Source organism: Lissotriton vulgaris, chromosome 6, assembly GCF_964263255.1.
Source record: "Lissotriton vulgaris chromosome 6, aLisVul1.2, whole genome shotgun sequence".
NCBI lineage: Eukaryota > Metazoa > Chordata > Amphibia > Caudata > Salamandridae > Lissotriton > Lissotriton vulgaris.
In genome coordinates, this window is record NC_141694.1 from 1,853,751,349 (window position 1) to 1,853,777,559 (window position 26,211).

General features: G+C 49.3%; 1 protein-coding gene across 2 annotated transcripts in view; it reads left to right on the forward strand.

The window, feature by feature from the left end:
• The window catches only part of LOC147709654 (low density lipoprotein receptor adapter protein 1-like), a 313,839-nt gene that overhangs the window by 116,294 nt on the left and 171,334 nt on the right, over nt 1–26,211 (forward strand). For both annotated transcript variants that reach the window (XM_086928172.1, XM_086928173.1), the window contains exon 2: nt 8,704–8,846. In XM_086928172.1, the coding sequence (XP_086784298.1) occupies nt 8,704–8,846 (143 nt within the window). The remainder of the gene's footprint in view (nt 1–8,703; nt 8,847–26,211) is intronic.

The following is a 26,211-nucleotide window of genomic DNA, read 5'->3' on the forward strand; positions in this document are numbered from 1 at the left end:
CCTCAATGGTTTCCCCAGAATTGGAAGAATCCGGTGGGTTTTGGGCTATTGGTGATTTCCGTTGCAGGTTTGGAACACTATGCCGTGATCCAACCTGTTTCTGGACTGTTGATAATGAAAGTTCCAGACACACCAGTCTATTTTCAATAGACTCCAACCGATCATATATTAGGTTGCATAGCTTTTTTATAGTTCCCTCCAGTTTTTTCCAAAATGGTTGGCCTAGATCAAGATGTGGCTCGTTCCTTACAGGTACCTGTAACCCTCCATGACCTTCAATAATAGGTGGTACAGTCTGAGTTTGGCTACCAGATGACGTTACTACTTCCACCTCCTTTGGAGCAGACTTCTTTGGGCACTTAGCTTTCCTACCCTCAGCTTGTATGGATGGACCAGGACGTTTTCTTTTAGCTAACAACCCCTCCTCTATCTGTGCCGGGCCTGATTTTACATTACAGGCTGAGCGGGTTTTGATGTTAGGTGAGGGGACTCTTCGAGCACCAGGATGGGGGAGTAATGACATAGATGAAGACATGTTTAGCTCTTCCGTAAGATCTGGGTGGGGTGAAGAATTAACATCCACACCCCCGAGGGAGGAAGTGTTCCCTGGGTATCTTCCTGCCGAGGTAACGATGATCTAGCTGTTGCCAAATTCCCCAAAGATGAACGTTTATCAAGCAGGGTGTCCAAGGATAGTCTTTTTTCCGTAAGTTCTATATCCTTGGCAAGGGCTGATGATACCCTAATCAGGAAATTGTCCAGTGTTCCCAATAGAGAGCCTCCTGTAGACCTTCTACCATTAAGGGCTGCCTCTGGTGGCGTCGCCATGGTCACTGATGTAAGATTACTAGTCCTCCCAACCATATGGACCACACAAAAGAGAATCTGATCTGACACTAACCTTGTTCCTGTACAGGAGATGTTAGTGGTCTGGCCCGTCCCGTCCTTGCTCGATCTTGAACGGGCCCGCCCTTGGCCCGGGCTTCGCCCGGCGTCCCGCGATGCGGGGTTCTCCATTGTTTAAATGCGCCTTCAGGCGCTCTGGTCCCGTGTGATTTGCGTGCCGCCGCTAAGCCTGCCGGGTAATGTAGTCCTGGGGCGGCGGAGCGATGCTTAGGGTGTTGTGACTCGTGGCGGCGTTTGGTCCTGGCCCCTCTCGTGACTCCTGGCGGCGTCGGCGTGACAGGTAAGTCGTCCCCGCTCTCTGCCGGGATCTCCGCTGTTTAGATGCGCCTTTGGGCGCTCTGGTCCCATGTGATTTGCGCGCCGCCGCTAAGCCTGCCGGGTAATGTAGTCCCGGGGCGGCGGCGCAATGCTTAGCGTGTTGTGACTCCTGGCGGTGGCGGCGTTTGGTCCTGGCCCCTCTTGTGACTCCTGGCGGTGTCGGCGTGACAGGTAAGTCGTTTGTAACTCACATGTTCTGGCTTTCTGTTTGCTGGCTTCATTTGTTTTAGGCTGTCCAAGTTCAGTTTGTCCCTCCCTGAGATCAAAGCCTTCTCACACTACTGCTCCTTGTATTCTTCCACGAGTGCTCCTTTCTGTACATAGGCCTGTAAATCTTGTTCTTATCTGGTCACATTTGATGTGCATTCATGCACAGGTCAAAAGTCAGGCTCTGTCTTCCAAGGAAGCTTGGTGTTTACTTTTCTTTCTTTGACTTCAAAGGGAGACAATTTTTCTGGATAGTTTTTCTAGAACACAACAACATTTAAGTGAACTGTGCAGGTATTTCATAGTTAGCCAAGCATAAATGAAGCAATTTTTTAGGCAATTCTGAAGTGTGTTGGAAACAAATACTTTATTATGATCTAAACAAATCTATACACTATGCGATTCAATTTCCACTCATTGTTTGTGCGCGGAATAGTTTCATTAGTAAAACTGTATGTCTGTGCAAACGTAATGGTAATTTGAATTGATAATGAGTTGTCTGGAATAGCATTGTGCTACCACATTATGCATACTTCACTCTACTCAACTCTGCACCACTCCACTTAACTCTGCACCACTCCACTGCACTCTGCACCACTGCACACTACTCCACTCTGCGCCACTCCACTTTACACAACTGCACTCTATGCCTCTCTACTCTACTCTGCGCCACTCCAGTGTAGGCCACTTTACTCTACTCTGCACAACTCCCCTCTACACCACTGCACTCTATGCAAATACCCTCTACGCCAATTAACCCCTGCACCCCTCCACTCTACCCTGCACCACTCCACTCTATGCCACTTCTCTCTACTCTGAAACACCATACTGTATGCCACTGCACTCTGACACTGTACTCTACTGCTCTCCACACCACTGCATTCTGCGCCAATGCACTCTACTCCACTCTAAACCATTGCACTCTACGCAGATCTACTCTACTTCTCTCTGCAGCACTCCATTCTGTGCCATTGCCTTCTATGCCACTCCACTATACTCTACACCAATGCACTATATTCAACTCTACTCTGCACTACTCTGCTTCACTGCTACTTTATGCTACTCTACACAGCTGCACTCTGTGCCACTGTAGTCTACGTCACTGCACTCAATGCCACTCATCTATGCACCACTGCACTCTGCATCACTGCACTCTATACATCTACACTCCACTATGCAACACTCTGATCTATGCCACTGCATTCTATGATGCCACATTGTATGCTGCTGAATTCTATGCCGCTGCACTCTATGCCACTATACTCTCCAACACTCTACACCAATGCACTGTACACTAGTCCTCTCCACTCTACGCCACTCTATGTGACTCCACTCTGTCACTCCAATACACGACACTCTATGCCACTCAACTGTATGACACTCTACGCCTCTCTCTACCATTCCACACTACCACACTCCACACCACTCTTCGCTATGCCACTAACCTTTAGCCGTGCTGAACAGCAGCCACACTAGTGTACAACATGGCTAAAACATATTGACAAAACCAACAGCTCTTGCAAAGGCGAGACATGCTGGTTTTGGCAATGCTTGTTAAATATGAGTTTTGAAATATTCGAGCCTGGCTCGAGATCTCTGTGGCTTGTTCACCACTACTTCATGCTCAGACACAGTTTTCAATTACAAATCATGTCTCTGCTTTAGTGGCACGTAGATGTCATGTAAGGCTTTGCTTCTAGAGCCCATGGCCTCTTTCCCTCCTTCACTCCCCAAATCCAAGTCCTGGGGTTGTAACCTCACATCTTGCCTCCTTCTCCACTCATATGACATCTAGTCATGACTAGTTGTTGTTTAAGTTTGGCTTAAGAGTGGCACTCACCTGAGGCTTGATTTTAGAGTTGCACTCACCTCAAACTTAGGTTTAGAGAGGCACTCACTTTAGACTTGGGGTTTAGAGAGTCACTCACCGCAGACTTGGATTTAAAGTAGCACTCACCTGAGACTTGGCTTTAGAGTGGTATTCACCTAGGATTTAGCTTTAGAGTGGCACTCACTTTGGGCTTAGGTTTAGAGTGGCACTCACTTTGGGCTTAGGTGTAGAGTGACACTCACTTTGGGCTTAGGTGTAGAGTGGCACTCACTTTGGGCTTAGGTGTAGAGTGGCACTCACTTTGGGCTTAGGTGTAGAGTGGCACTCATTTTGGGCTTAGGTGTAGAGTGGCACTCATTTTGGGCTTAGGTGTAGAGTGGCACTCACTTTGGGCTTAGGTGTAGAGTGGCACTCAGTTTGGGCTTAGGTGTAGAGTGGCACTCAGTTTGGGCTTAGGTGTAGAGTGGCACTCACTTTGGGCTTAGGTGTAGAGTGGCACTCACTTTGGGCTTAGGTGTAGAGTGGCACTCACTTTGGGCTTAGGTGTGGCACTCACTTTGGGCTTAGGTGTAGAGTGGCACTCACTTTGGGCTTAGGTGTAGAGTGGCACTCACTTTGGGCTTAGGTGTAGAGTGGCACTCACTTTGGGCTTAGGTTTAGAGTGGCACTCACGTTGGGCGTGGCACTCACTTCTGGCTTTGGTTTTGAGTGGCACCTACCTCAGACTTGTCTTTTGAGTGGTAATAACCTCCCTCAGACTTGGCTTTGGAGTTGCACTTACCTCAGGCTTGTCTTTGGAGTGGCACACACTTCCTGTTTGGCTTAAGAGTGGCACTCACCTCAGACTTGGGCTTACAGTTTGCAAACATGAAGAATAACAATAAAACCTCTAGGTCAAAATTAAACACTTCAAAAACCTGTTAGTTATTTGTTGCAAGCACATTTTCGAAACTGTTGCAAACACATTTTCGAAACAGTTTCATAGAAGCCAGTTAAAAATAAAATAAAGGTGCACTAGTTCGGAATGTATAGAAACATGCAGAAACATTCTAGCTTTTCTCTATCTAAGGATTGCAAACATCATGTTCTCTCTGCTTGTCATTGAAAGCTAAAAAATAGAGCAGCGGAAAGAAAATCCACTTTAGTTGCTTTAAACAGCTGCTTCCATTATGATCCGTGCCCTGACCTGCCTTTCACCTCACCTGATGCCAGCAGGCATTGTGCCGTCAGAACTTGAATGTAATAACTTATAATTGTCGAGTTTTGCCATTTTTTCTTTATAATCGTCGACTTGGTGCGTCACAAGTCGCCGATTATAAAGAAATTAGTGACTGCCAGTTGCTTGTGCCCACTAATATTGGGCCTTCTGAACCAGAAAGGGCTTAGATGCAACAGATAGAACAACCCATTCCTAGGTATGTACATCTTCACCACTATAATTTGATATTCTGCAGTGTTTAAGCATTCTGGTCACTGTGTAAATGGTGTAAAGCTGATGCAGAACTCAAAAGTAATAAGCATTGGCAAAGCCAAAATAGCCCAACTAGAGAGGAGTATAGATATCACGATGATGGCGCTTCTTTCCAGGAGCATAGCTCCCCACACCTAATCAATAAAGTACGGCACCTTCTAGAGATGGTTTTAAATACTTGGGGATATACATTTCACTGGACCCCAAAGCCCGCTATGAGCGGAATTTGTTGCCTCCGCTTTCCCGGCTTCGTTAAGATGTTGCGGCGTGGTGCGGCTTGCCACTATCCCCTTTGGGAAGGGCGGCCCTGTTCAAAATGATGTTTCTCCCCCGCTTTTTATATGCCATTCAAAACACACTTGATTTGGTACCTGCAAGCTACTTCTGAGAGATCGAGGGCTTGCAGAGGCGGTTGGTATGGGGTGGGAGACCACGTATCGCACTGGCGAAATTGACTCTGCCTTGGTACGATGGAGGTATCGCGTTGCCCGACATCAAGCGCTACTACTGGGCTTCCCAGTTGAGTGCTGTGAACCACGCTATATACGGCCCTGTCCCGAACCCCGCGTTTGAGATGGACAGATGGCAACTCCCCGGGGGGGATTACAATCGAGCGCTCTATTCCAGAGCCGACCGGAAGCACCTCACGGGCCCTACTGCAGTGGCTGTGCGAGTTTGGGGAAGCGCGACCGCCGCTACAGGCTGGACGGATAGATTGACGAAATCTACCCCATTGTATGCTGCGGAAGCGCTAGGTGGCCTGTGGACGTCGAAGGGTTTTGACAGATGGGAACTCATCGGTATCAGCAGGGTGGGCGACCTCTGGGCCAAGGGCACAGTTAAGACCTTCGAGGCACTTCAGCGAGAATATAAATTGAGTGACAGGGAATATTTCCGGTACCTCCAAGTCCGCCATGCGATTAACTCTGTTTTCCCGGCTGACACTTCTATACCGGAGGCCTCCCCTCGAGGATAGGGTGCTTGATGGATACGTCCCCGATAGCACTATATCTCTCATTTACAAGAAACTTATCAACGATCGCTCTGATCTCCTTCTGCAACTGCGGACTGTTTGGACCAGTGACGGATTAGAACTGGACGATGAAGACTGGCAGGCGGCGATATCCTCCCCTAAGGAGGTTGCGATTCCGGCGCGTCTTAGGCTGGTGCAACTTAAAATACTGCATCGGGTATATGTCACGGGCCCATGACTGATACATATGGGTTTTTCGGTGGATGGATTGTGTAGGCGCGGATGTGGTATGCTGGCTACTTTTTTGCATATCCTCTGGGAATGTCCGGGGGTGGCGATGTTTTGGCGCCGAATGCATGTGGGTATGGGTGAAGTGACGGGGGTTGTGTTGTTGCCTGAGGCCAGGCGTTGTCTGTTGAATGTCTGGGAACCGAATGACTGTACTGTTGCTCAAACTCAATGGGTTACATTGGGTAATATGGTTGCTAAACGGGACATAGTCCAGTTATGGGGTTCCCCAAGGCCGCTGACGCTCCTGCAGTGGAAAGAAAATATGGACTGGTCCATGTTCAGAGAGAAAGTTGTGTATGTTTCCCGCGGCAGACCCAAGAAATGGGGTAGGATCTGGGGTCAATGGAACGCATACCGTGGAGAGATTTGTACCCCCCCATTCACCGACCTTCCGGATCTGCTTCTTCTCCCTTGATCGTGCGTTCCCTATACTCAGTTTTTGTTGACTACACTGTATTGGTTTGCTACCAGGTTCCCCACCCCCCTACCTTCCCCGATATTTCTCCTCATTTCTATTGAAATATGTTTTTCGCCCGTCTCCCACTGCCATAAGGGACAGCCAGTTTATACACAGCAATGCCTTGATCTTTCTTTTTTTTTTGTATTTTTGTTTGTGGTTTTATTTAAATAAAAGATAAAATGTGAAACCTTTCACGGATCCTAGCTATACCACCTGCTTATACATAATCACGAAACATCGCTGCCGTACCCCCGGGCTGTCGGCTGATGAGCTGTGTATTTTTATATTGATGTTGTTGTGTTTGACTGACCAGCCTCCGTGGTTGTAGGTCTGTAACTATCTTTTGCTTTACATAATAAAGGTTTCCAAAAAAAAAAAAAAGTAAGGTACCGGAGCTGGTCCATGTGTCTGAGAAAAAAAAACTGCAGCAGATCGAAAATGGATATTGGTGTTTGTGGTGCCCAAACCTAGCTGGGAAGCAATGGAGCGCCACTTTAGTTGTCTATAGAACTCTGAATGTATGCAGTTCAAAACATTGTTGTCTCCTCTTCTTTTTATGTGTGTTTAACAACCTGTAGTTGCACCTTGACATGCTAATGGACCTTACGCCTTTTCAGGTATATGGTATCTGACGCCTCGCTTGGGCTGGTATCTGTTGAGATATGCCCCATCTCAATAGGTACCATATTTACGCTGCTACCTATTGTGATGTACCACTGGACATGCCATGTTTAGGCAGGGTTCTACTGAGATGGAAGTCCCAACCAGCTGCATGCCATCACCACATATTGACATCTCACGATGGCAAGCATATATGTGATGATAGTAACAAAGTCCACCCCAACAGATCTCCCCACCATCTTCCCTTCCAACTCATGCCTGGCCAGGACCAAAAAACTTAAACTGAAAATCTTAGAATGGACAACCCAGGTCACTAATCCGCTCAGTGGGCTATGGTCAAAAGAAATGCCATAAAGGGACACACAGAGCTATTCAAAGCTGCTAGCCTACTGATAAACATAAGCTGCATGTCCATCCCTCTCACTACATCATCCATAATACTGCTAATTGCTGCATCCTATAACACAATAAACACATCTCGTGGCCATTGTGCACGAAATAGTCTCAAAATAAAGGCAACACCCTTCCAACCACACACCCTACGTGTTGTAGCCTGCTACCCATGTAGGCGGGCTTTTCAGCGCCCCACAGAGGGATAGTAACTGCTATGTAAATGTGACAGTAGAATACAATATGTCATGGTAGCACCGTTGTTTTCACAGGTGACTGAATATTGGCCTTTAGATGGCTAGACCTTAGGGTTCTAACCCTTCTTCCACTGTAGCCATCACAGTTGAGACACAGGGTGCTGGTTAGTTAACAATTATTAGTAATGCTTTGCACTAAGTTAGACAAAGTTCCCTCATTTACAAATACATCATGACCAGTACTCCTCCTGTCAGGCTGACAAGATCAGAATCTTTGGTGGTTCACATCACACTGGAAAGCCGGACACCATCAGAAAAGAGACAAATGTTAAAAAGATGTGCCCTTTCCATCTACACACCCATGATCTGAAACTATATCCCCGTATTGATCAGGACCACCGAATCCTGCTGCCGTTTAAGACATTTTATGAGACTCACCTCTTTAAAGAACACTCCATACTGATGCACTACCAGTCCACAAGCCAGCTCTCTCAGATCAGTTGTTGACGGTATGTGTGCTTTTGAGCCGGTACAGCCCTCCATTTGGTTAGGTCTTTGCTAAACAAAGACCATATTCTTATGCATTCAGCAGCAGGCAAAGTCATGCTTCTTGAATAAGTGTTCTTAAGAAACGGAGCACTCGCGTGGCTTGGCGCTCTCCATTGGATGCCCAAGGACCTACTCCATAGTGGTTTGCCAAAGACAAGTTGCTGAAGGACTTGTACTTGTAATTCTAAATACCCCATTTTTGTATAGCCAAAGATGAGCATGCATCTTTGCCGAACCTGTAAACACATGCCTCTGGTATTATTCTGAGAGCTCTTTTCTGCTGGCTGTTGGCCCTTGCGCTGGCTTTACAACGTCTTCGGAGGAAATCTGTGCCCCAACTTTCTGATGTTCAGTTGTGGAAGGTATAAATCTCCAGAAGGAGAAGCTGTTGGTACAACAGCTTCTCATATTCACTAGGACCCAATCTTTGATGTTCAATGTTGATAACGGTGCTGGTGAAAAGTAAGTCCCTTTTTTTCTTTTCTGTAGAGCTCCCAGAAAACTGGACAGACACTAAGGAGACCTTGCTGGAGGGGATGGTGTTTAACCTGAAGTACCTGGGGATGACGCTAGTGGAGAAACCCAAAGGTGAAGACATGGCGGCAGCGGCTATCAGACGCATCATCTCCATGGTAAGTATCCTTCAGTGTTTCATTCAGGGAGTTGGCACTGAAGACCCGCCTGCTTGAAGTCGAATTTGCAGAACATGTGTAATCCTGGTCGAATCCAAATTATTTGAATGGGTTTTACCCCTTTGACTGGAGGTGATCGCGGTTTAGACACTCATCTGTCCGTATCTAAGTTTATCCTAACTCTGTAAACTCTGGCTTTCGATTCCACTCCAGATATTAAAATTCCTGTTTGCTGCTGATGGTAACTATATAAGCTGCTGTCTAATAGGAAAGTTCCTGTCTAAATCTGTCTCTCAAACAAATACCTGGGAACAAATCTAAGCGATGATGACTGAATGAAAGCGGTGCTCAACCACCATTCGTGCAGATTGGTTTCCCAGATACCCCGCCACAGAGTTCAGTTTTGGTCATCATCTTCTCATGTGTGGAGTAACTTGTCCAAGCTGCTTTCTGATGGTGCTCTGCGGCATACAGGTTCTAGGCATGTAGGATGCTGAATTCATATCTGTGCATAAATCGCCGCCGAGTATTGGGTCCGGATGATTGCACATTGTTGCCCTGGAAGAGTCTTCGAAGTATCATGAGATAGGTGGCTCCTCCCCTGGACTACAGTGCGCATGGGCATCCTCTCCATCCTCAGATAGTTTTTTTCCACCATTTGGTTCGGGTGTTACTGTCTTAGCTCAAGTTAGGAAAACTTTCTACAAAGCCAAAAGGTTTTCGACAGCGTCGGTATAGTTTTGTTTGGTACCGATAACTTTGCTTCGGCAGGACATCGAGGAATCAGACGGTTTTTCTTTTCCATACTCGACCCGATCTTCGATCTACGATGGAAAGAAGCCCATTCAAAAGGTGTCCACTTTGAAATGCAAAATACCCGCACATCGATGTCCACCCGGTGTGCAACAAGTGCCTGTCCCCGGATCACAACGAGGCCAACTGTATGGCCTGTGCCCGGTTTAGGTCGAAGAAAACTCTTCGGATTTGACGCGCAGCTCTTTTGGAGTCGCAGAAATCAGCGCCTAATCCAGTAAACATCTTCGGGACCGAAGACGAATAGGTCGTTGATCTGGAAGATCAAGGAGAACACTCGGATCCCGTTTCGAGCCATGACTCCGAGTATGACGCCGAAGATGAAGAAATATTAGAAGAGGAAGAAAATGTCGTCGATGAGGTAGGAGACGACGCAGAGGCCCTTGGGGCCGTAGAAGATAGCTCAGGCGAGGAGCTAGGCCTAGCCGTCGATACGGGGCCCACGATAAAGCACTCGATAAGGCTCAGGTCGAGGGCCTTACCCAAGATCTACCGACTCGTTCTATAGCCCCGCATAAAGGCCCAGCTACGGACATATATACAGAGCCATCGGTATCAAAACGGCCATCGGTCGATCCAAAGAAATCGAAACCGAAAGCGTCACTGCCAAAACCGAAACCAAAAGTGCAGCTAACTCTGGTCGGTTCCAAGGCCTCAAACCCCTCGGAGCCGAAGAAACAAAAAAAAGGACGTCGATACCGACAAATTTAAAAAGGTCATCCAGCCGAAGATTGGGGTGCCGAAGGCCAAAGTCGAGGCTGACGAACCGACGAAGTCGGCGCCGAAGACAGTCAACACAGACAAAGTGCTCAACCCAAAAGAGAGGGTCGATCCTCGAACAAGGCCTGCGGCCAAAACAAAGACCGGCTCCAAGGACCCTATCGAGTCGACGCAGCCGACCCCATTCGTGTCCAAAGAGGTGTCAGAATCACTCCAACGCATCAGGGGAAAGGCTACACCGGTCGGACCGAAAAAGGCCCTGTGAGAAAGAGACTGGAATAACAGAAAACAGTACCTCGCGCCGCCCGACAGTAGGACTACATCAACCACGCTCCTTTGATATCTCTCCCCAGACGTTCGCATGTAGTGAAGGTGGTGCCCCGGAAGTGGAGGCGCAATCACCCGGACGCAGTCCTACCGGACGAAGGAGAAACGCCTACAAAGAGGCGGGGGCAGAGGAAGTGAGCGTCCACGCTGAAGAAGGAGGAGGAAGTGCACCGACGGAGACAGAAGACGCGGGACCCGTAAAGGAGACTGGAATTCCTGAGGACGACGGCGCTGATCCGGTGAAAGATGACGCGGGACCCGAAGAGACCCAGAGAACACCCGAACAGGACGTCGACGAAGACAGCTGGTGTGAGGACTGGTGGTGTCCGGTGGACGCTGGAGAGTGGCCGTGACTCTAGGAAGAGTTACGGCAGGGTCGGTGAGTGACATTGGCCCTTGGGGAGTTGTAGTGGGTAGCGGGTGGGAAATTCGAGGAGGGTTTGTTTGTTTAAACAGGGTTTGCACACGTTCAGTGACTTGTACCAGTACCTGCTACAAAGGCTGGTGAAATGCATGGTGTCATACAGTGGTATTCCTCTTAATGACTTAAAATGCTGTGAGCACTACTATCGCGTTGCGCTAGACATTGTGAGCACTTTCTATCGTGTAGCTATAGGCATTGTGAGCACTGCTATTGTGTGGCTATAGGCACTGTGAGCACTCCTATTGTTTCACCCTAGACGTTTTTTGAGCACTTTCTTCAAACGTTCTAACCTAGGCACTATAAACAAGCACCCCAATTTCACTCTACCTCGGTCTGACTTACATGGACTCCTTATTTTGGAACTTTACTATTTGCCCCTGACACAAATACTAAAGGTGTGGTGAAGGGAAATATATCCTTTTAGATTATTCTGCCATTCTTACGGACCCTTCATTTATTCCTCCCTTCTCTTATGAGCCACCGGGGAAACCAACCTCGTCCTGAAGATAAGACGAAGAACACAAGAGACACTTCATCACCTGACACTTCCCCGGAGACATCGGAAGAAGAAGACAACTTTGAAGATCCTTTACCAATCCCTGTCACATCATCATTTGTTTTCAATAAACCTACTTCCTTTAAACCACCTTTACCGCCTCCACGCCTGTTTATCAAACCCGCCCTCTTACAGGCCCCAACCCCAAAGTTGGTCGGAAACGTTCTGACTGCTTCGACACCAATCAAATTCGGGTTGCCACCGATGGTGTGACCGAAGATGTTCGAACCAAAAAAAGGTATCGGAGCCAATAAAGGAGTGTCGATGGGGCTGGGGCTACAGAGGAGCCTGAAGAACAGGAGTCGAGACAGTTCATCTACGCAGACACTGGTAGACTGTCCTTGTATAAAAGGAAAATAATACCAGAAACACCCATGGAGTCATATAGGATTCCATTAAAAAAGAAAAGGGATTCGACCACATCGCCAGCTCTGGTGGAACCTCTGCAATCCTGTGGACAAGACCCTCACTCTTTTTCGCCCACATACTCAGATGTGGATGCAGGGGATGACGGAAACGAGGATGACACTAATCATGTGGACACTGATCCCGATGATCAGACCCAACCATGGGCAGACCCTGCTGACCCAAAAGATCCGCAAAATGCCCCTGACTCACATGCATACAATGTAAAAACATCTCCTACTGAGGACACTACTGCCTTTAACACCCTTATTGAAAGAGCGGCAAGTAACCATGATGTGCAACTACATGCTGACCCTGTTGAGGAAGATTTTTTGTTCGACACCTTTTCCACTTCGGAAAGCACCGTCAAAACTCTGCCCATGCTGAAAGGGGTCCTTAAGCACGCTGGTGACATTTTTAAGGAGACCACCAGGGCAAGGGTATTAAACCCTAGGATTGAAAAAAAATATAGACCGGCACCTGTGGACCCTACTTATATAAAAGGACAGTTGCCATTGGACTCATTAGTTGTTTCTAATGCACGTAAGAGAGCAAACTCATAGACTACAGGTGATGCTCCCCCTCCTGACAAAGAGTCAAAAGTACTGGAAACTTCAGGAAAAAGAGTGGCAGCGCAGGCAGCTAACATCTGGCGCATTGCCAACACTCAGGCACTCTTAGCCAGATATGACGGGTCCCATTACGATACCTTTGAGACACTGTTGCAACACCTACCAGATCATTACAAGGAGGGAGCAGAGCTATTAATCCAGGAAGGCAAGCTTATAACTAATGCTTCCATTAAGTGCGCGCTAGACGCGGCTGACACTGCAGCCAGGGCCATTAACACTAGCGTCATGTTAAGGAGACAAGCCTGGTTAAGAATCTCGGGATTCAAACCAGAAATACAAACTACTATCCTCAATCAGCCAGTTAACCCGGACTACTTATTTGGGCCTGAGGTTGACACCACACTTGAGAAGATTAAAAAGGACAACAAGACTGCGAAGTCTATGGGGGCTCTGCAGTCACAGCAGTTTCGGGGTGGCTCTTTTCGTCGCTCCAATACTAGAGGACCTTCAAGAGGTCCTCTAGTATTGGAGCAGACACAGTATAATAAAGGAGGTACACAAACCACCTACAATAAACAGAACAGGGGTGGATATCGTGGAAACAACATCAAGGGCAGAGGAAGAGGAAACAACAATTCCAGATCCTCTGCCAATAACAAACAGTGATGCCCTGTCACTGCCCCCGACCATATAACACCTGTCGGGGGGAGACTCCAACAGTTCCTGCCGGTCTGGAAATCTATCACCACAGACAGGTGGGTGAGAGACATTGTCCAGTACGGGTACTGTCTAGAGCTAACATCCACTCCACCCAACATACCACCAAGACACCGTCCTATGTCCGCAGAGCACTTACACTTATTGCAGCAGGAGGTCGTCCGCATGCTGCAAAAAGGAGCCATAGAGCTCGTGCCTGTAGAAGACCAAGGCTCAGGGGTGTACTCTCTGTACTTTTTAGTACCCAAAAAGGACGGGTCTCTCAGACCCATACTGGACCTCAGGCCTCTAAACAGATACATTCTGTCAGAGCATTTTCATATGCTCACTTTACAGCAGGTTCTACCGTTACTCAGTCAGGGAGACTTCCTCGCAACACTAGATCTAAAAGATGCGTATTTCCATATACCCATACACCCATCACACAGACAGTATCTCAGGTTCACTATTCAAGATCAACATTATCAGTTCAAAGTCCTCCCTTTCGGAGTAACGACGGCACCCAGGGTGTTCACAAAGTGCCTGGCGACAGTAGCAGCACACCTAAGGAGACAGCACATACATGTCTATGCTTATCTGGACGACTGGCTTATTCAAGCAAAGACGGCCCAGCATTGTGCCAGTCACATGTCCCACACCATTCATCTTCTTCACAATCTGGGATTCTCGCTGAATTATCCAAAGTCACATCTTCAGCCCGCCCGCCCACGTGCGACAGTACCTGGGCGCCACAATAAACACTCTGGCAGCCAAAGCTCAGCCAAATTCAGTGAGGATAAACAGCATGCAATTGCTGATACAAAAATTCAGACCCCAACACTCGCCTCCAGCAAGAGTGTTCATGCAGTTGATAGGCATGATGGCCTCCTGCATCTTCATAGTCCCGCACGCGAGATTACATATGCGCCCGCTTCAGGAGTGCTTGGCACGTAGTGGAATCAGGCTCAAGGACAATTGAAAGACCTAGTGTTGGTGAGCGGTCGGGCGTACAACTCTCTGCATTGGTGGAACCCACAAAACCTTCGCAAGGGCCGACCGTTCCAGGAGCCTGTGCCACAGATTATACTGACGACGGACGCATCTCTCCAGGGATGGGGAGCTCATTTACTCCATTACACAGTGCAGGGACTATGGACGACACAGCAGAAGAAGATACACATCAACCTTCTGGAATTGATGGCAATCTTCATGGCAATGAAAGCTTTCAAAGTACACCTGTGCAACAAGGTTGTGTTGATCCGGACGGACAACATGACTGCCATGTACTACATACAGAAGCAGGGAGGAACACACTCTCCACAGTTCTCATCTGGCTCAGAGCATGTGGAGGTGGGCCATTCAGAGGAACATCTTCCTCATGGCAGAGCACCTCCCGGGCAAGGACAACCAGATGGCGGATCTGCTCAGCAGACACAGCCACCAGATGCATGAGTGGGAGATACATCCATCAGTACTCCAACCGTACTTCCAGCAGCGGGGTCATCCAGAGATAGACCTGTTCGCCACAAGGGAAAACGCAAAATGCCAAAGCTTCGCCGCCAGGTTCCCACATCCGCAGTGACAGGGCAATGCGATATGGATGAACTGGTCAGGCAGATTTGCGTACGCTTTTCCCCCAGCACCACTGATACCGCTAGTGGCACGCAAACTGAGGCAACACTCGATGACACTCATCCTGGTTGCTCCAATGTGGGCACGCCAACCATGGTACACCACGTTTCTAGAACTATCCGTGGTACCGCATCAAAGGCTGCACCTCACACCCAGGCTTTTGACGCAGAGCCATGGCGACATTCAGCATCCAGATCCGCAACAGCTCAACCTGGCGATCTGGCTCCTGAAGTCTTAGAATTTGGCTACCTCAACTTGCCGCCAGAATGTATGAATATCATCAAGGAGGCAAGACGACCCACAACCAGAGCATGCTATGCGGCTAAATGGAAAAGGTTTGTCATATATTGTAACAATAATGACATTAACCCACTGGATGCGTCTATTCAAAACATTATCTGTTATTTGTTGCACTTATACAGATGTAATCTGGCGTACAGTTCCATTCATGTACATTTATCCGCAATGGCAGCTTATCTTCAAAACAGGCAGCACCTCTCACTATTCAGAGTGCCTGCCATTAAAGCTTTTCTGGAGGGACTCAAAAGAGTGATCCCTCCCAGACACCCACCTTCACCTGTATGGAACCTGAATGTGGTCCTCACCAGACTGATGGGACCACCTTTTGAACCTCTACACTCTTGTGAGATTCAATTTCTGACCTGGAAAGTTGCTTTCCTAGTAGCCATTACCTCACTACGAAGAGTTAGTGAACTCCAGGCCTTAACCATTCAAGAGCCATTCATACAGGTCCACGCAAATAGAGTTGTACTACGCACCAACCCTACATTCATGCCTAAGGTGATTTCGCAGTTCCACATGAACCAAACCATAGAACTGCCAGTTTTCTTTCCTAATCCGGAAAATGTCGCAGAGAGATCTCTGCACACATTAGATGTCGAGAGCTCTTATGTACTATATAGACAGAACAAAGGATTTCAGGAAGACAAAACAACTGTTTGTTGCCTTTTCTCCACAGCACAAAGGCAACCCCATTTCCAAAGCAGGAATAGCCAGATGGATTGTTAAGTGTATACAGAATTGCTACGCAAAGGCTAAACGCACACTAACCATTCCTCCAAGAGCACACTCCACACGTAAGTTAGGAGCATCCATGGCTTTCCTGGGGAATATTCCTTTAGAAGAGATATGTAAAGAGCCACATGGTCCACTACAAATACATTTACGAAACGCTACTGCGTAGATGTACATTCAAAACAGCAGGCAGTTGTAGGACAGGCTGTTCTCAAAACTCTTTTTCAGACTGCTGCAGCTGGCACGGGCAGCCGCCGCTAACAAGGGGGACTGCTATATAATCTATGCACAGATATGAATTCAGCAGCCCACATGCCTCGAACCGAATATGCTACTTACCAGTATGCATCTGTTCTTGGCATGTAGGGCTGCTAACATTCATATAGTGAGTGCCATGTTGCATATTCAGTCATTTTCCTCCTTGGACTGTCTCAGCGCAATGTATACCTGGTGCGCCATGGGGTTCTTTAAAATTCTCACATGCTGAAACCACTTGAGGGCCACTCCGCTTCCTGTTTCACGTTGCCACAAATGTACTTGATTCTTAGTTCCTGCTTATGACACCCGTTTGTTTCTAATCACCCTTTTAGCTTCTTCCTTCTCACAAATAGCTAATTTTCTCCAGAAAACACACTTACCATGCAGTGACATCTGCCCTGAGTTTAAGACTGTGGGATAAGTAGCCTTTAATCAGATCATCAATTGCGGTACTCCTGTGGTTTCACACTTAGTTCACTCCAAGTAAAACTCACAAATGCTTTATTCCTATCCATATTAATCGAGGCGTAATGGGGACCGAGACTCTGCATGTGACCCGTAATCTCCTGGTGATGCAGTGCGGGGAGTTCTGTCGTTCTTGCTCCTCTTCCTCAGTCTTGTACCGCAGTGCATCAGCCTGCTGACCAGTGGTTGTGGTGTGTCGATGGGCTGCACTGGCTCTTGCTTTAGGACACGGGGTCTCTGTCGGTGCTCTGGAAGGCAGTGGTCTGAAGGCCTGTTGAAACCTACATGCTGGAATCACTGGCCACAGACATTGGAGCTTCACCCCTCCTTTGAAAGTTATAACAATAACTCCTTTTTAGGTCTTCTCTACAGACAACCTTTAGCTGTCTGTTGCTGGAGACCTACTGTGAACAGTATGACTACCTGATTGGACTTTGGGTTCATCCCATTACCTTATCATTGATTGGCTTGCTTGTCAATCAGTCTCATTTGCTTGCCTCTTATTTGATGGCTCTTTTTCTTGTTGCCCTTGTCCCTCCCTTGGATCATAACTTCTTTAGCATCTGGATAACTTGAATCATTCCACAGATTGACTTCAGAAATGTATTTTCCTTCTTTTAGTTGTTCTTTTTCATGCTAGTGCATGTGTTGTCTTGCTCTCTCCCTCGTGTGCTGCTTCCCAGCTGAAACCCTCACACCTACGCTCTGTCTTGCTTCCCCCTCACCTCAGTGCCATGCTTTTTTCTCCTGCCTCTTCCCATACTGCTCTATTTTGTGCCTCTCTCTCTCTCTCGCTCTCTCTCTCGCTCTCTCTCTCTCTCTCTCTCTCTCTCTCTCTCGCTCTCTCTCTCTCGCTCTCTCTCTCGCTCTCTCTCTCGCTCTCTCTCTCGCTCTCTCTCTCTCGCTCTCTCTCTCGCTCTCTCTCTCGCTCTCTCTCTCTCTCTCTCGCTCTCTCTTTTTCAAGGTTCTTTTGTTGCTCCCAACTCACATTGAGTGTTCTGCTCACTATCTGAGATGGGTAAATTAGTGTAAAAAACAAACAGCAGGCAAGCCCGTCTGCGCCTGTCCGCGCCTGGACCGTGTCCAGCACCAGAACCTCTGGCCCCCTTTAACGCCATGACGCCCGACACCGCTACAATGCCAACGCACTCCACGCACTCCGGACGGAAACACACCTGCTACCGGGCCACCCCGAAGCGCACCAAAGGACCCTTCACCTGCAGGTTCTGCAGCTTCACCAGCATCCAGTCCACCAAACCTCCAACAAAAGAACCCAGCTACCTCAGATGCATCCTCCTCAACACCCGCTCCGACCGCAGACACTCCGTCGAACTCTGGGACCTCATCGACTCAACCTCCCCAGACGGCGCCTTCCTGACGGAGACCTGGCTGAACTCCACCTCAGCTCCCGACATCGCCATAGCCATCCCGGAAGGCTACAAGATCACCCGCAGGGACCACCCCAACGGCGTAGGAGGAGGTATTGCCATCGTCCACAGGAACACTCTCAGAGTCTCGACCAACACCGATGACACCCTTAGCACCGCAGAACACATGCACTTCCAGATCCACACCGACCCCAACACCACCCTCAGAGGACCCCTCGTCTACAGACCCCCTTGAGCCCGACCACAGTTCAGCGACTCCATCGCCGACTTCATCAGCACACACGCCCTCGCCTCCACGGACTACATCCTCCTCGGGGACCTGAACTTCCACCTCGAGAATAACGACACCAACTCCACCACCCTGATCGACAACCTCGCCAACCTCGGACTCAGACATCTCGTGACACCAACCCACGTCGCCGGCCACACGCTCGATCCCATCTTCAGCGCAAGCCCCCACATCTCCTTCAACCACACCACCGAACCTCACTGGACTGACCACCACTGCATCCACTTCACCCTCAGGAAGCCCACCACGCACCTCCACACCCAACAGATGCCCCGACGCTGCTGGAACAAGATCACAGAAGATCAGCTAACCAACACACTCGCCCAGAGTCCACCCGCCGACCCCAACACCGCCGCCTGCTACCTCAGACAGTGGATCAACGACTGCGCCAACACCCTCGCCCCACTCAAGACACCCTCCAACAGCCACACCAGCAAGAAAGCCACCTGGTTCACAGAAGACCTCCAGGCCTCCAAACGAACATGCCGAAAACTGGAGAAGAACTGGCTCCGTGAACAAACACCAGACAGCTACGCTGCCCACAAGAACGCCACCCGTAGACACCATCAACTCATCAGAGCCGCCAACATGGCCTCATTCAAAGACTGCCTGGATAACAACGCACACAACAGCAAAGAGCTCTTCAACATTGTGAAGGAACTCTTCAACCCCAGCACCAACACCGACATCCTGCCTTGGCAAGACCTGTGCGACTCGCTGGCCACCTTCTTTCATCGCAAAATCACCGACATCCACAACAGCTTCAACACCATGACCGCCCCGACAACCACCGCCTCAACGACCACCACCTGTACCAACCGCCTGCTCTCCTGGACCAGCATCAACGACGAGGACACAAGCGACAGCAGGAACACCATCCACTCCCGATCACCGCTGGACCCATGCCCCCACCACATCTTCAACAAAGCCAGCACAGCCATTGCACCCCATCTCCGGAAAGTAATCAACATCCCCTTCGAGACAGCAACCTTCCTGGAAAGCTGGAAGCACGCCGAGATCAGCGCCTTACTCAAGAAACCCAAAATGGACCCCAAGGACTTCAAGAACTTCCGACCCATCTCCCTGCTCCCGGCAAAAGTCAGCGAGAAAATCGTTAACAAACAACTGACCCACTTCCTCGAGGAGAACAACATACTGGACCCGTCCCAGTCCGGGTTCTGCAGCAACCACAGCACCGAAACTGCCCTCATCGCCGCCACCGATGACATCTCGATCCTGCTTGTCAACGGAGAAACAGCAGCCCTCATCCTCCTGGACCTGTCAGCCGCCTTCGACACAGTCTGCCACTGCACACTACGAACACACCTACATGACACCGGGATCCAAGAGAAGGCCCTGGACTGGACCACATCCTCCCTCTCCGGCAGAACACAGAGCGTCCGCCTCCCTCCCTTCCGCTCCACTGCCACCGAAATCATCTGCGGCGTACCCCAGGGCTCCTCCCTCAGCCCAACGCTGTTCAACATCTACATGGCACCCCTGGCTCACGTCACCCAACAACACAACCTCAGCATTATCTCCTACGCAGACGACACCCAGCTGATCCTCTCCCTCACCAAGACCCTAACACCGCCAAGACCAACCTCTATGAAGGAATGAAGGCTGTCGCCGAATGGATGAGGAACAGCTGACTGAAGCTGAACTCGGACAAGACTGAGGTCCTCCTCCTCTGCTCCACCCCATCAGCCTGGGACGACTCCTGGTGGCTGACAACACTAGGAACAGCCCTAACACCCACCGACCACGCACGCAACCTAGGGGTCTTCCTCGACTCCACCCTCTCCATGACTAAGCAGGTCAACGCTGTCTCCTCATCCTGCTTCAACACCCTCCGAATGCTCCTCAGGATCTTCAAGTGGATCCCCACCGAGACACGAAGAAAAGTCACCCAGGCCCTCGTCATCAGCAGGCTGGACTACACAGGAACGTCGGCCAAGCTCCTGAGACGATTGCAACCCATCCAGAACGCGTCAGTATGTCCGATCCTCGACCTCCCCTGCCGCAGCCACATCACACCACACCTGAGAGACCTGCACTGGCTGCCCGTCAACAAGAGGATAACCTTCAAACTCCTAATCCGCGCACACAAAGCACTCCACATGACCGGCCCAGCATACCTCAACAGACGACTCCACTTCTACACCCCCTCCCGCCAGCCTCGCTCTTGCCACAGTCCCCCGCATCCGAAGAACGACCACCGGCGGCAGATCCTTCTCCCACCTCGCTGCCAAAAACTGGAACACCCTTCCCATCCGCTTATGGCAGACCCAAGACCCAGGGCTTTAAGTGGGCCGGGTCTCTCCGAGTCTGAGCACCGGCAGTTTTTTTTAAGGGAGGCTCAAAACGGGTGACTATCGGGCTCTGTTTTGAGCCCTGGCACAGGCAGATTTTTTTCCCGGACTGCAGTGACAGCCTGCTTTTGCTGCAGTCCGGGAAAAAGTGCCAGGGCACAAAACAGAGCGTGATAGAGACCCGTTTAGAGAGTGCAGTCACATCATGTGCGCTGCTGATGCTGCTGACACTGCTGACACTGCTCAGTTCTCACTAGTGGAGAAGTGACGGCATGAGGTCATGCCAGGTGAGCGTTGTAGGGGAAGATAAATCCTTTGAAGAGAGTCATTTTCTCTTTGAATTTCCCTTTTCTTTCTGAGACTCAGGTGCAGCAACATTGTTGTGGCGTCACCAGGACTTTAAGTGGAAGCTTTCTCAACATTATCGACAGGCCAAAGTTGCTGCTTATTTAACTTTTGCAACTACCAACCATTGTCAAAGCCAATAGTCCTGACTTGTTGTAGGTATGATGTTACTTGTTGTATCATATTTAGATGCAATGACACAAACAGCAAAATACAAGTCGGCGGCACACCAAGCTAAGCACAGATTTTTGGTTTATGAGTTTTAAGCCACGCCCCTGATTATATTGGTCACGCCCCTTCGAGACCCCCCCCCAGTTTTTTTTTATCCCACTTAAAGCCCTGCCAAGACCTACCGGCCTTCAGGAGACCTGGCTCTTCGATCACTAGCAGCACCCTCCTCCCATCCCCCCCCCCCTCCCAGCGCCTTGAGAACCTCACGGATATGTAGTGCGCTTTATAAATGTCATGATTGATTGATTGTGCATGCTTGGTGAGGCTGGGACTGCCAGAGTGACGCATGCACACATATGATTCATTGTGCTTTAGCGTAAAAAAATATTGCCAGTGCTATTCAGCATTAGCAATATGGTCATAACAATTTTTGGCATAGGCGATAGGTCTGCAAAACGTCTTGATCATCATTAACAGAATCAAACTACTTGGCTGAGCCCCTCCTTGCACGCGCGAGATCCTGCTAGTTTATTTTCAAACGTTATTGGCGCCTGCTGTGGCAGCCTCCTCTTCATCGCCACCTCTCTCCCCAACATGTAGGAACATGCAGTAACATTCACGTGTCCATACTCAGGAGCCTGCCCGGCCCCAGTGATCTGTGGAGCCGTTACTGTCGCAGATGGACAGAATATATTGGGGACGAGGAGGTGGCCTAACGGCTCCAGGGGTCGACCTCCAATCTGGGGAACCGGGGTCGAGTAGGTCGGGTCAAGTTCGCGCTATATAAAGACTGTAAATAAAAAAAAAAGACCAACATTGTATATTGCGAGGGGAAAACAGCTCTCTTCTATTAAATAATACCACATAATGTATATCCACCCCTCCTTCTGGAAGCGGAAGATGCTCTCAGGAAGGGGGGGGGACCTTTATTGGAGCGGGTTCATGGATTTATTAACGACATTTGCAGAACCGTGCCAGTGAATATGCCGAGGTGGTGTGTGGGGTCACTCCGCCCCAGACCTGTCAGGGCATGTGTGTGCTTTGAGCCGTGCACGTCCTGTCGGCCGGGCAGCATGAGCTGTGCCCCATGGGCCTTCATTCTACTGGCTGCGACACTACATTTGGAATAAGTGCAGAGATGCAACGAATAATCATGCGTCCCTCGCCCAGTGAGTGAATCCTGGCCTCTCCAGGGCCGGGCACGCGCATGAGAGCGAGCTTCATGCAATATGTAAGATCTGCGCTCAAAGCATCCTTTCACAGGTCTCCCCAGGGCTAAACATGCACATATGAGTCTTGGGGGGCCGGGACATTGACCGTTGGATTGTCCATTCTTTTCTAAACCACTACTTTGTTCTCTGATCAAAAATGTGTCAAATTTAGGCTTCGAAACTGTGCAACAGGCATGAATGTCATTGTCAAAGCACTGAAAGTGTAGTATTTTTTTAAATCCCTTTTTATTTTGTAAATTAGTATAGAATTGCCTCTAAATTGGATTACGATTTGTATATTTTATGAATAGTGTTATTCTAATGTTGTAAAACAAACTTTTGGAGAAATATTTGATTAGAACTGAACACCATAGAAAGTCAGACTTGTTGTATTTATGAAAGTTTGTTTTGGATATATAGTGATTTTTAGGTCTCGCGACCTATCGATGCGCGCAAGCGCATCGAGCGGAGCGAGAATTCATGTCGGCAAAACACAAGTCAAACCAAGGGCTTTCAGCCCCGCGGTTTTCTTGCAGTTCGCGTGTACATGCACGCGCATCGCGCATCGCATGCAAGCCCAGCCTCTCGCATTCCCAGGCTCTCCCGCCCCCATCCGGCATCAGGCACTCCTCCCACACCTCACGGACATCTGTTCATTTCTCCTCCCCCTCCCCAGCCAGCTTCCCCCAGGCCCCTGCTGCTTCACACCCTCATTGCCGCTCGGCCCCCTCCCATGCCCGCCGTGTCGGATTTCTCCTCCCCCCTCCCCTTCTCTGCCTTGTTTTTTTAATGTCTTACTCTCCTCTGTCCTGCCAAACCTATTTCCTTTTTTCCCCTAAACAACTCACTCTCTTGCTACACCTCGCTTTTTCCTGCATTCTGCCCATGTTTTCCTCTCATCCTCTTCAGTCCCCTTCTGCCCTCTATCAAGCCGACTCCCGCATTCACTCCTCTCCGTTGACCCATGCTCCTCCTCTCTCCCAGGCCCCTGCTGCTTCACACCCTCATTGCCGCTCGGCCCCCTCCCATGCCCGCCGTGTCGGATTTCTCCTCCCCCCTCCCCTTCTCTGCCTTGTTAGGTCTCGCCTTTTCCATTGGAAAATGGCGAGAATTCAAGTGCTGGATCCACTAGTCAAACCACTGCAGTTTCGACTGCAGTTTCTTCACAGTGCATGTGAAAAGCGGGAGAATCACGTGACCACAAGCCTCTCGTGAACGAGCCCAGCCAGCCCAGCCTCCCTCACACAGCTTCTCCCAGCCATATGGTCGTTCGAGTTGCCCACCCCCTCCCTCTCCAGCGCCTGCCTTCCGTGACTCGCATTAGATCATCAGAGGCAGCCCAGCCCACCCCCCTCTCCATATGGGCAGCCCACCCCCTCACGGTTGCCAGGCCGTGAGCTGCTTCAAAGCGATCCGCTCCGCCCCCTGCTGCACCCAGCGCTGGCCTCACTTCTCCCCCCTAATTGCTTACCAGCCATGTCACACACCACCATTTGCTGTGCCTCGCATTGGAGCATCAGACCTTCTCTTTCCCCTCATTAACAGGCTTATCTCGCCTGCTTTCCTGGCTGGGAATCATGGTGTCACAGTGCATGCCCGAGTAGAACCAGCTATGGCTGGTCAAGTTGTATGCTCGCAGGAAAAAACAAGCTGGCAATTGCGTGCATGTCCCGGGTGTAACACAAACATACCCAAAATGTCCAGTTGCAGTAACACAGAAACATTCTTGTTAACATTGTGAAAGTGTTCTCACAGTTTGTGGGCCATGAATTGATGCATCTCCTGACACCCCGTTAGCATAAAAAGTAACACCTTTTGACCACTGTCAGACTGGGCGAAACAGGACATTTTCATCTGCACGTTTCCAGATGACGGCCTCTTCTGCGGCTTGAGTGCATGAAAGTGTAACTTTTGGAGACTGCAGGAAGAGCGTGTGACTTGAGCCACTCCTGTGAACCTTACGAGTTGGAATCTATATATTGTGTTGGGCGGACACACTGTAGAGATTAAGATTTTTCGAGACTTGAGCCGAGCCGGTGGCACCTACCCCACCCCTCTGGGTGGGCTGTGGGTTGACCGAGTACTTTTGCCCCAGATTTGGACAGGGCCGTGCATATGAGAGTACCCATGTCCTGATGAAGCCTATATCATCTGGCTGAAACGCGACCGCAACTGCGTCGACACCTTTGGCTTTGAACGGAGTCCCTTAGTTCAATATAATAAAAATTTGATGTATTCATTGATGCACCTACACAAATATAGGTTGGGTATATGTGTTAACCCCCTGGTGCCTGTCTGTTGGGACTACCTTGTTTGTATACTCCGTTAGATCGTAAGAGGAGATACATTTGTAAATTGGTGTATGTATATAGATAATTTTTTCATATATATATATATATAATTCTTTTCCTTAGGGTACATAAAAGTGTTTTTGATACTATATATGTTGTAAATTTGTATAGAATGTACATGTGATGTGATGTATATATAATGTGTTCTGTTGTGCCTCTCTGGCTGCCCGCCCATATATGTATATATGAATTTATGGATACGTTTCTTTGATTTAATTTATATTCACAAGAAAATTAATTGTTTCTTGTTTGAGAAATAAAAGTGGATTGATCCCTTCAGTACCATTTTTTTCTACTTTTTTCATCCGTGGATGTCTCCTGCTCAGGTACGGGAGGGTGAGGTGGGCAGAACCCCTAACCATTTTTTCTAGTCTTGAGTGCATGAAAGGGCACATTGTGCTAGGGGGCGCATGCCTCGCTGGGAAATCACAGGCGCAGCGCAATTATTATTGAATAGGATACACTGACTACCCCAGTGGCGTTAGCGTGCAGTTAAAGACTAGGTTGAAATGCTACGAGGTTGACACATCTCCCACGCAGGTCACTGCTGTGTATTTTAAGTTCTATTTAAAAAAAGCCAACAGGCGCTTAATATCTACTAACAGCCACCATCATGTAATGGCGGGTATTAGATCGTTTTCTGTGGCTGCTGTTGGTCCCCACTCAGCCGTGTGTGGCACAGGACTGAACCCCGGCGTTCCAACTGCTTCCGGGACACACGCACCATTTGCGCCCTGGTTATGCCATAGCTGCTTTTGCAGTATCGTCCAGAAGAGGCCAGTGGGTGCTGCTCTGTTCGCGCAAAGCAAATAAGCATGTGAATAAATGCACAAATGAATGAATGAAGAGTGGAACCGCTGCAGCCTTATGTGTATTCATTGGTCGGGGTGGTGGCACTGCGTCCACGTTTCCTGCTTCACTGCAGTAGATGGAGCACTCGGGGGTGGAGCGGGCACACGCATCCCACAGCTCGTAGGAAAGGGGCTGCGCCATCTGCACGCTCACCTCCTGCACACTAACATCCTGCACACAGGGCACTAACATCAGCGGCATGCACCACCCCAGCCGCCCCTGCACACTCTACACCCCTACCACAAGTCCTGCGAGCTAGGTAAGGGGCTGCGCCGCCTGCACGCTCACCTCCTGCATATGGGGCACTAACATCAGAGACATGCACGCCCCTGCACACACTACAGTCTGCCACAAGTCCTGCAAACTAGGTAAGGGGCTGCACCGTCTGCACACTCACCTTCTGCACACTAACACCAGCGGCGTGCACCACCTCAGCCGCCCCTGCATACACTACACCCTGCCACAAGTCCTGCGAGCTAGGTAAGGGGCTGCGCTGTCTGCACACTCACCTACTGTACACGAGGCACTAACACCACAGACATG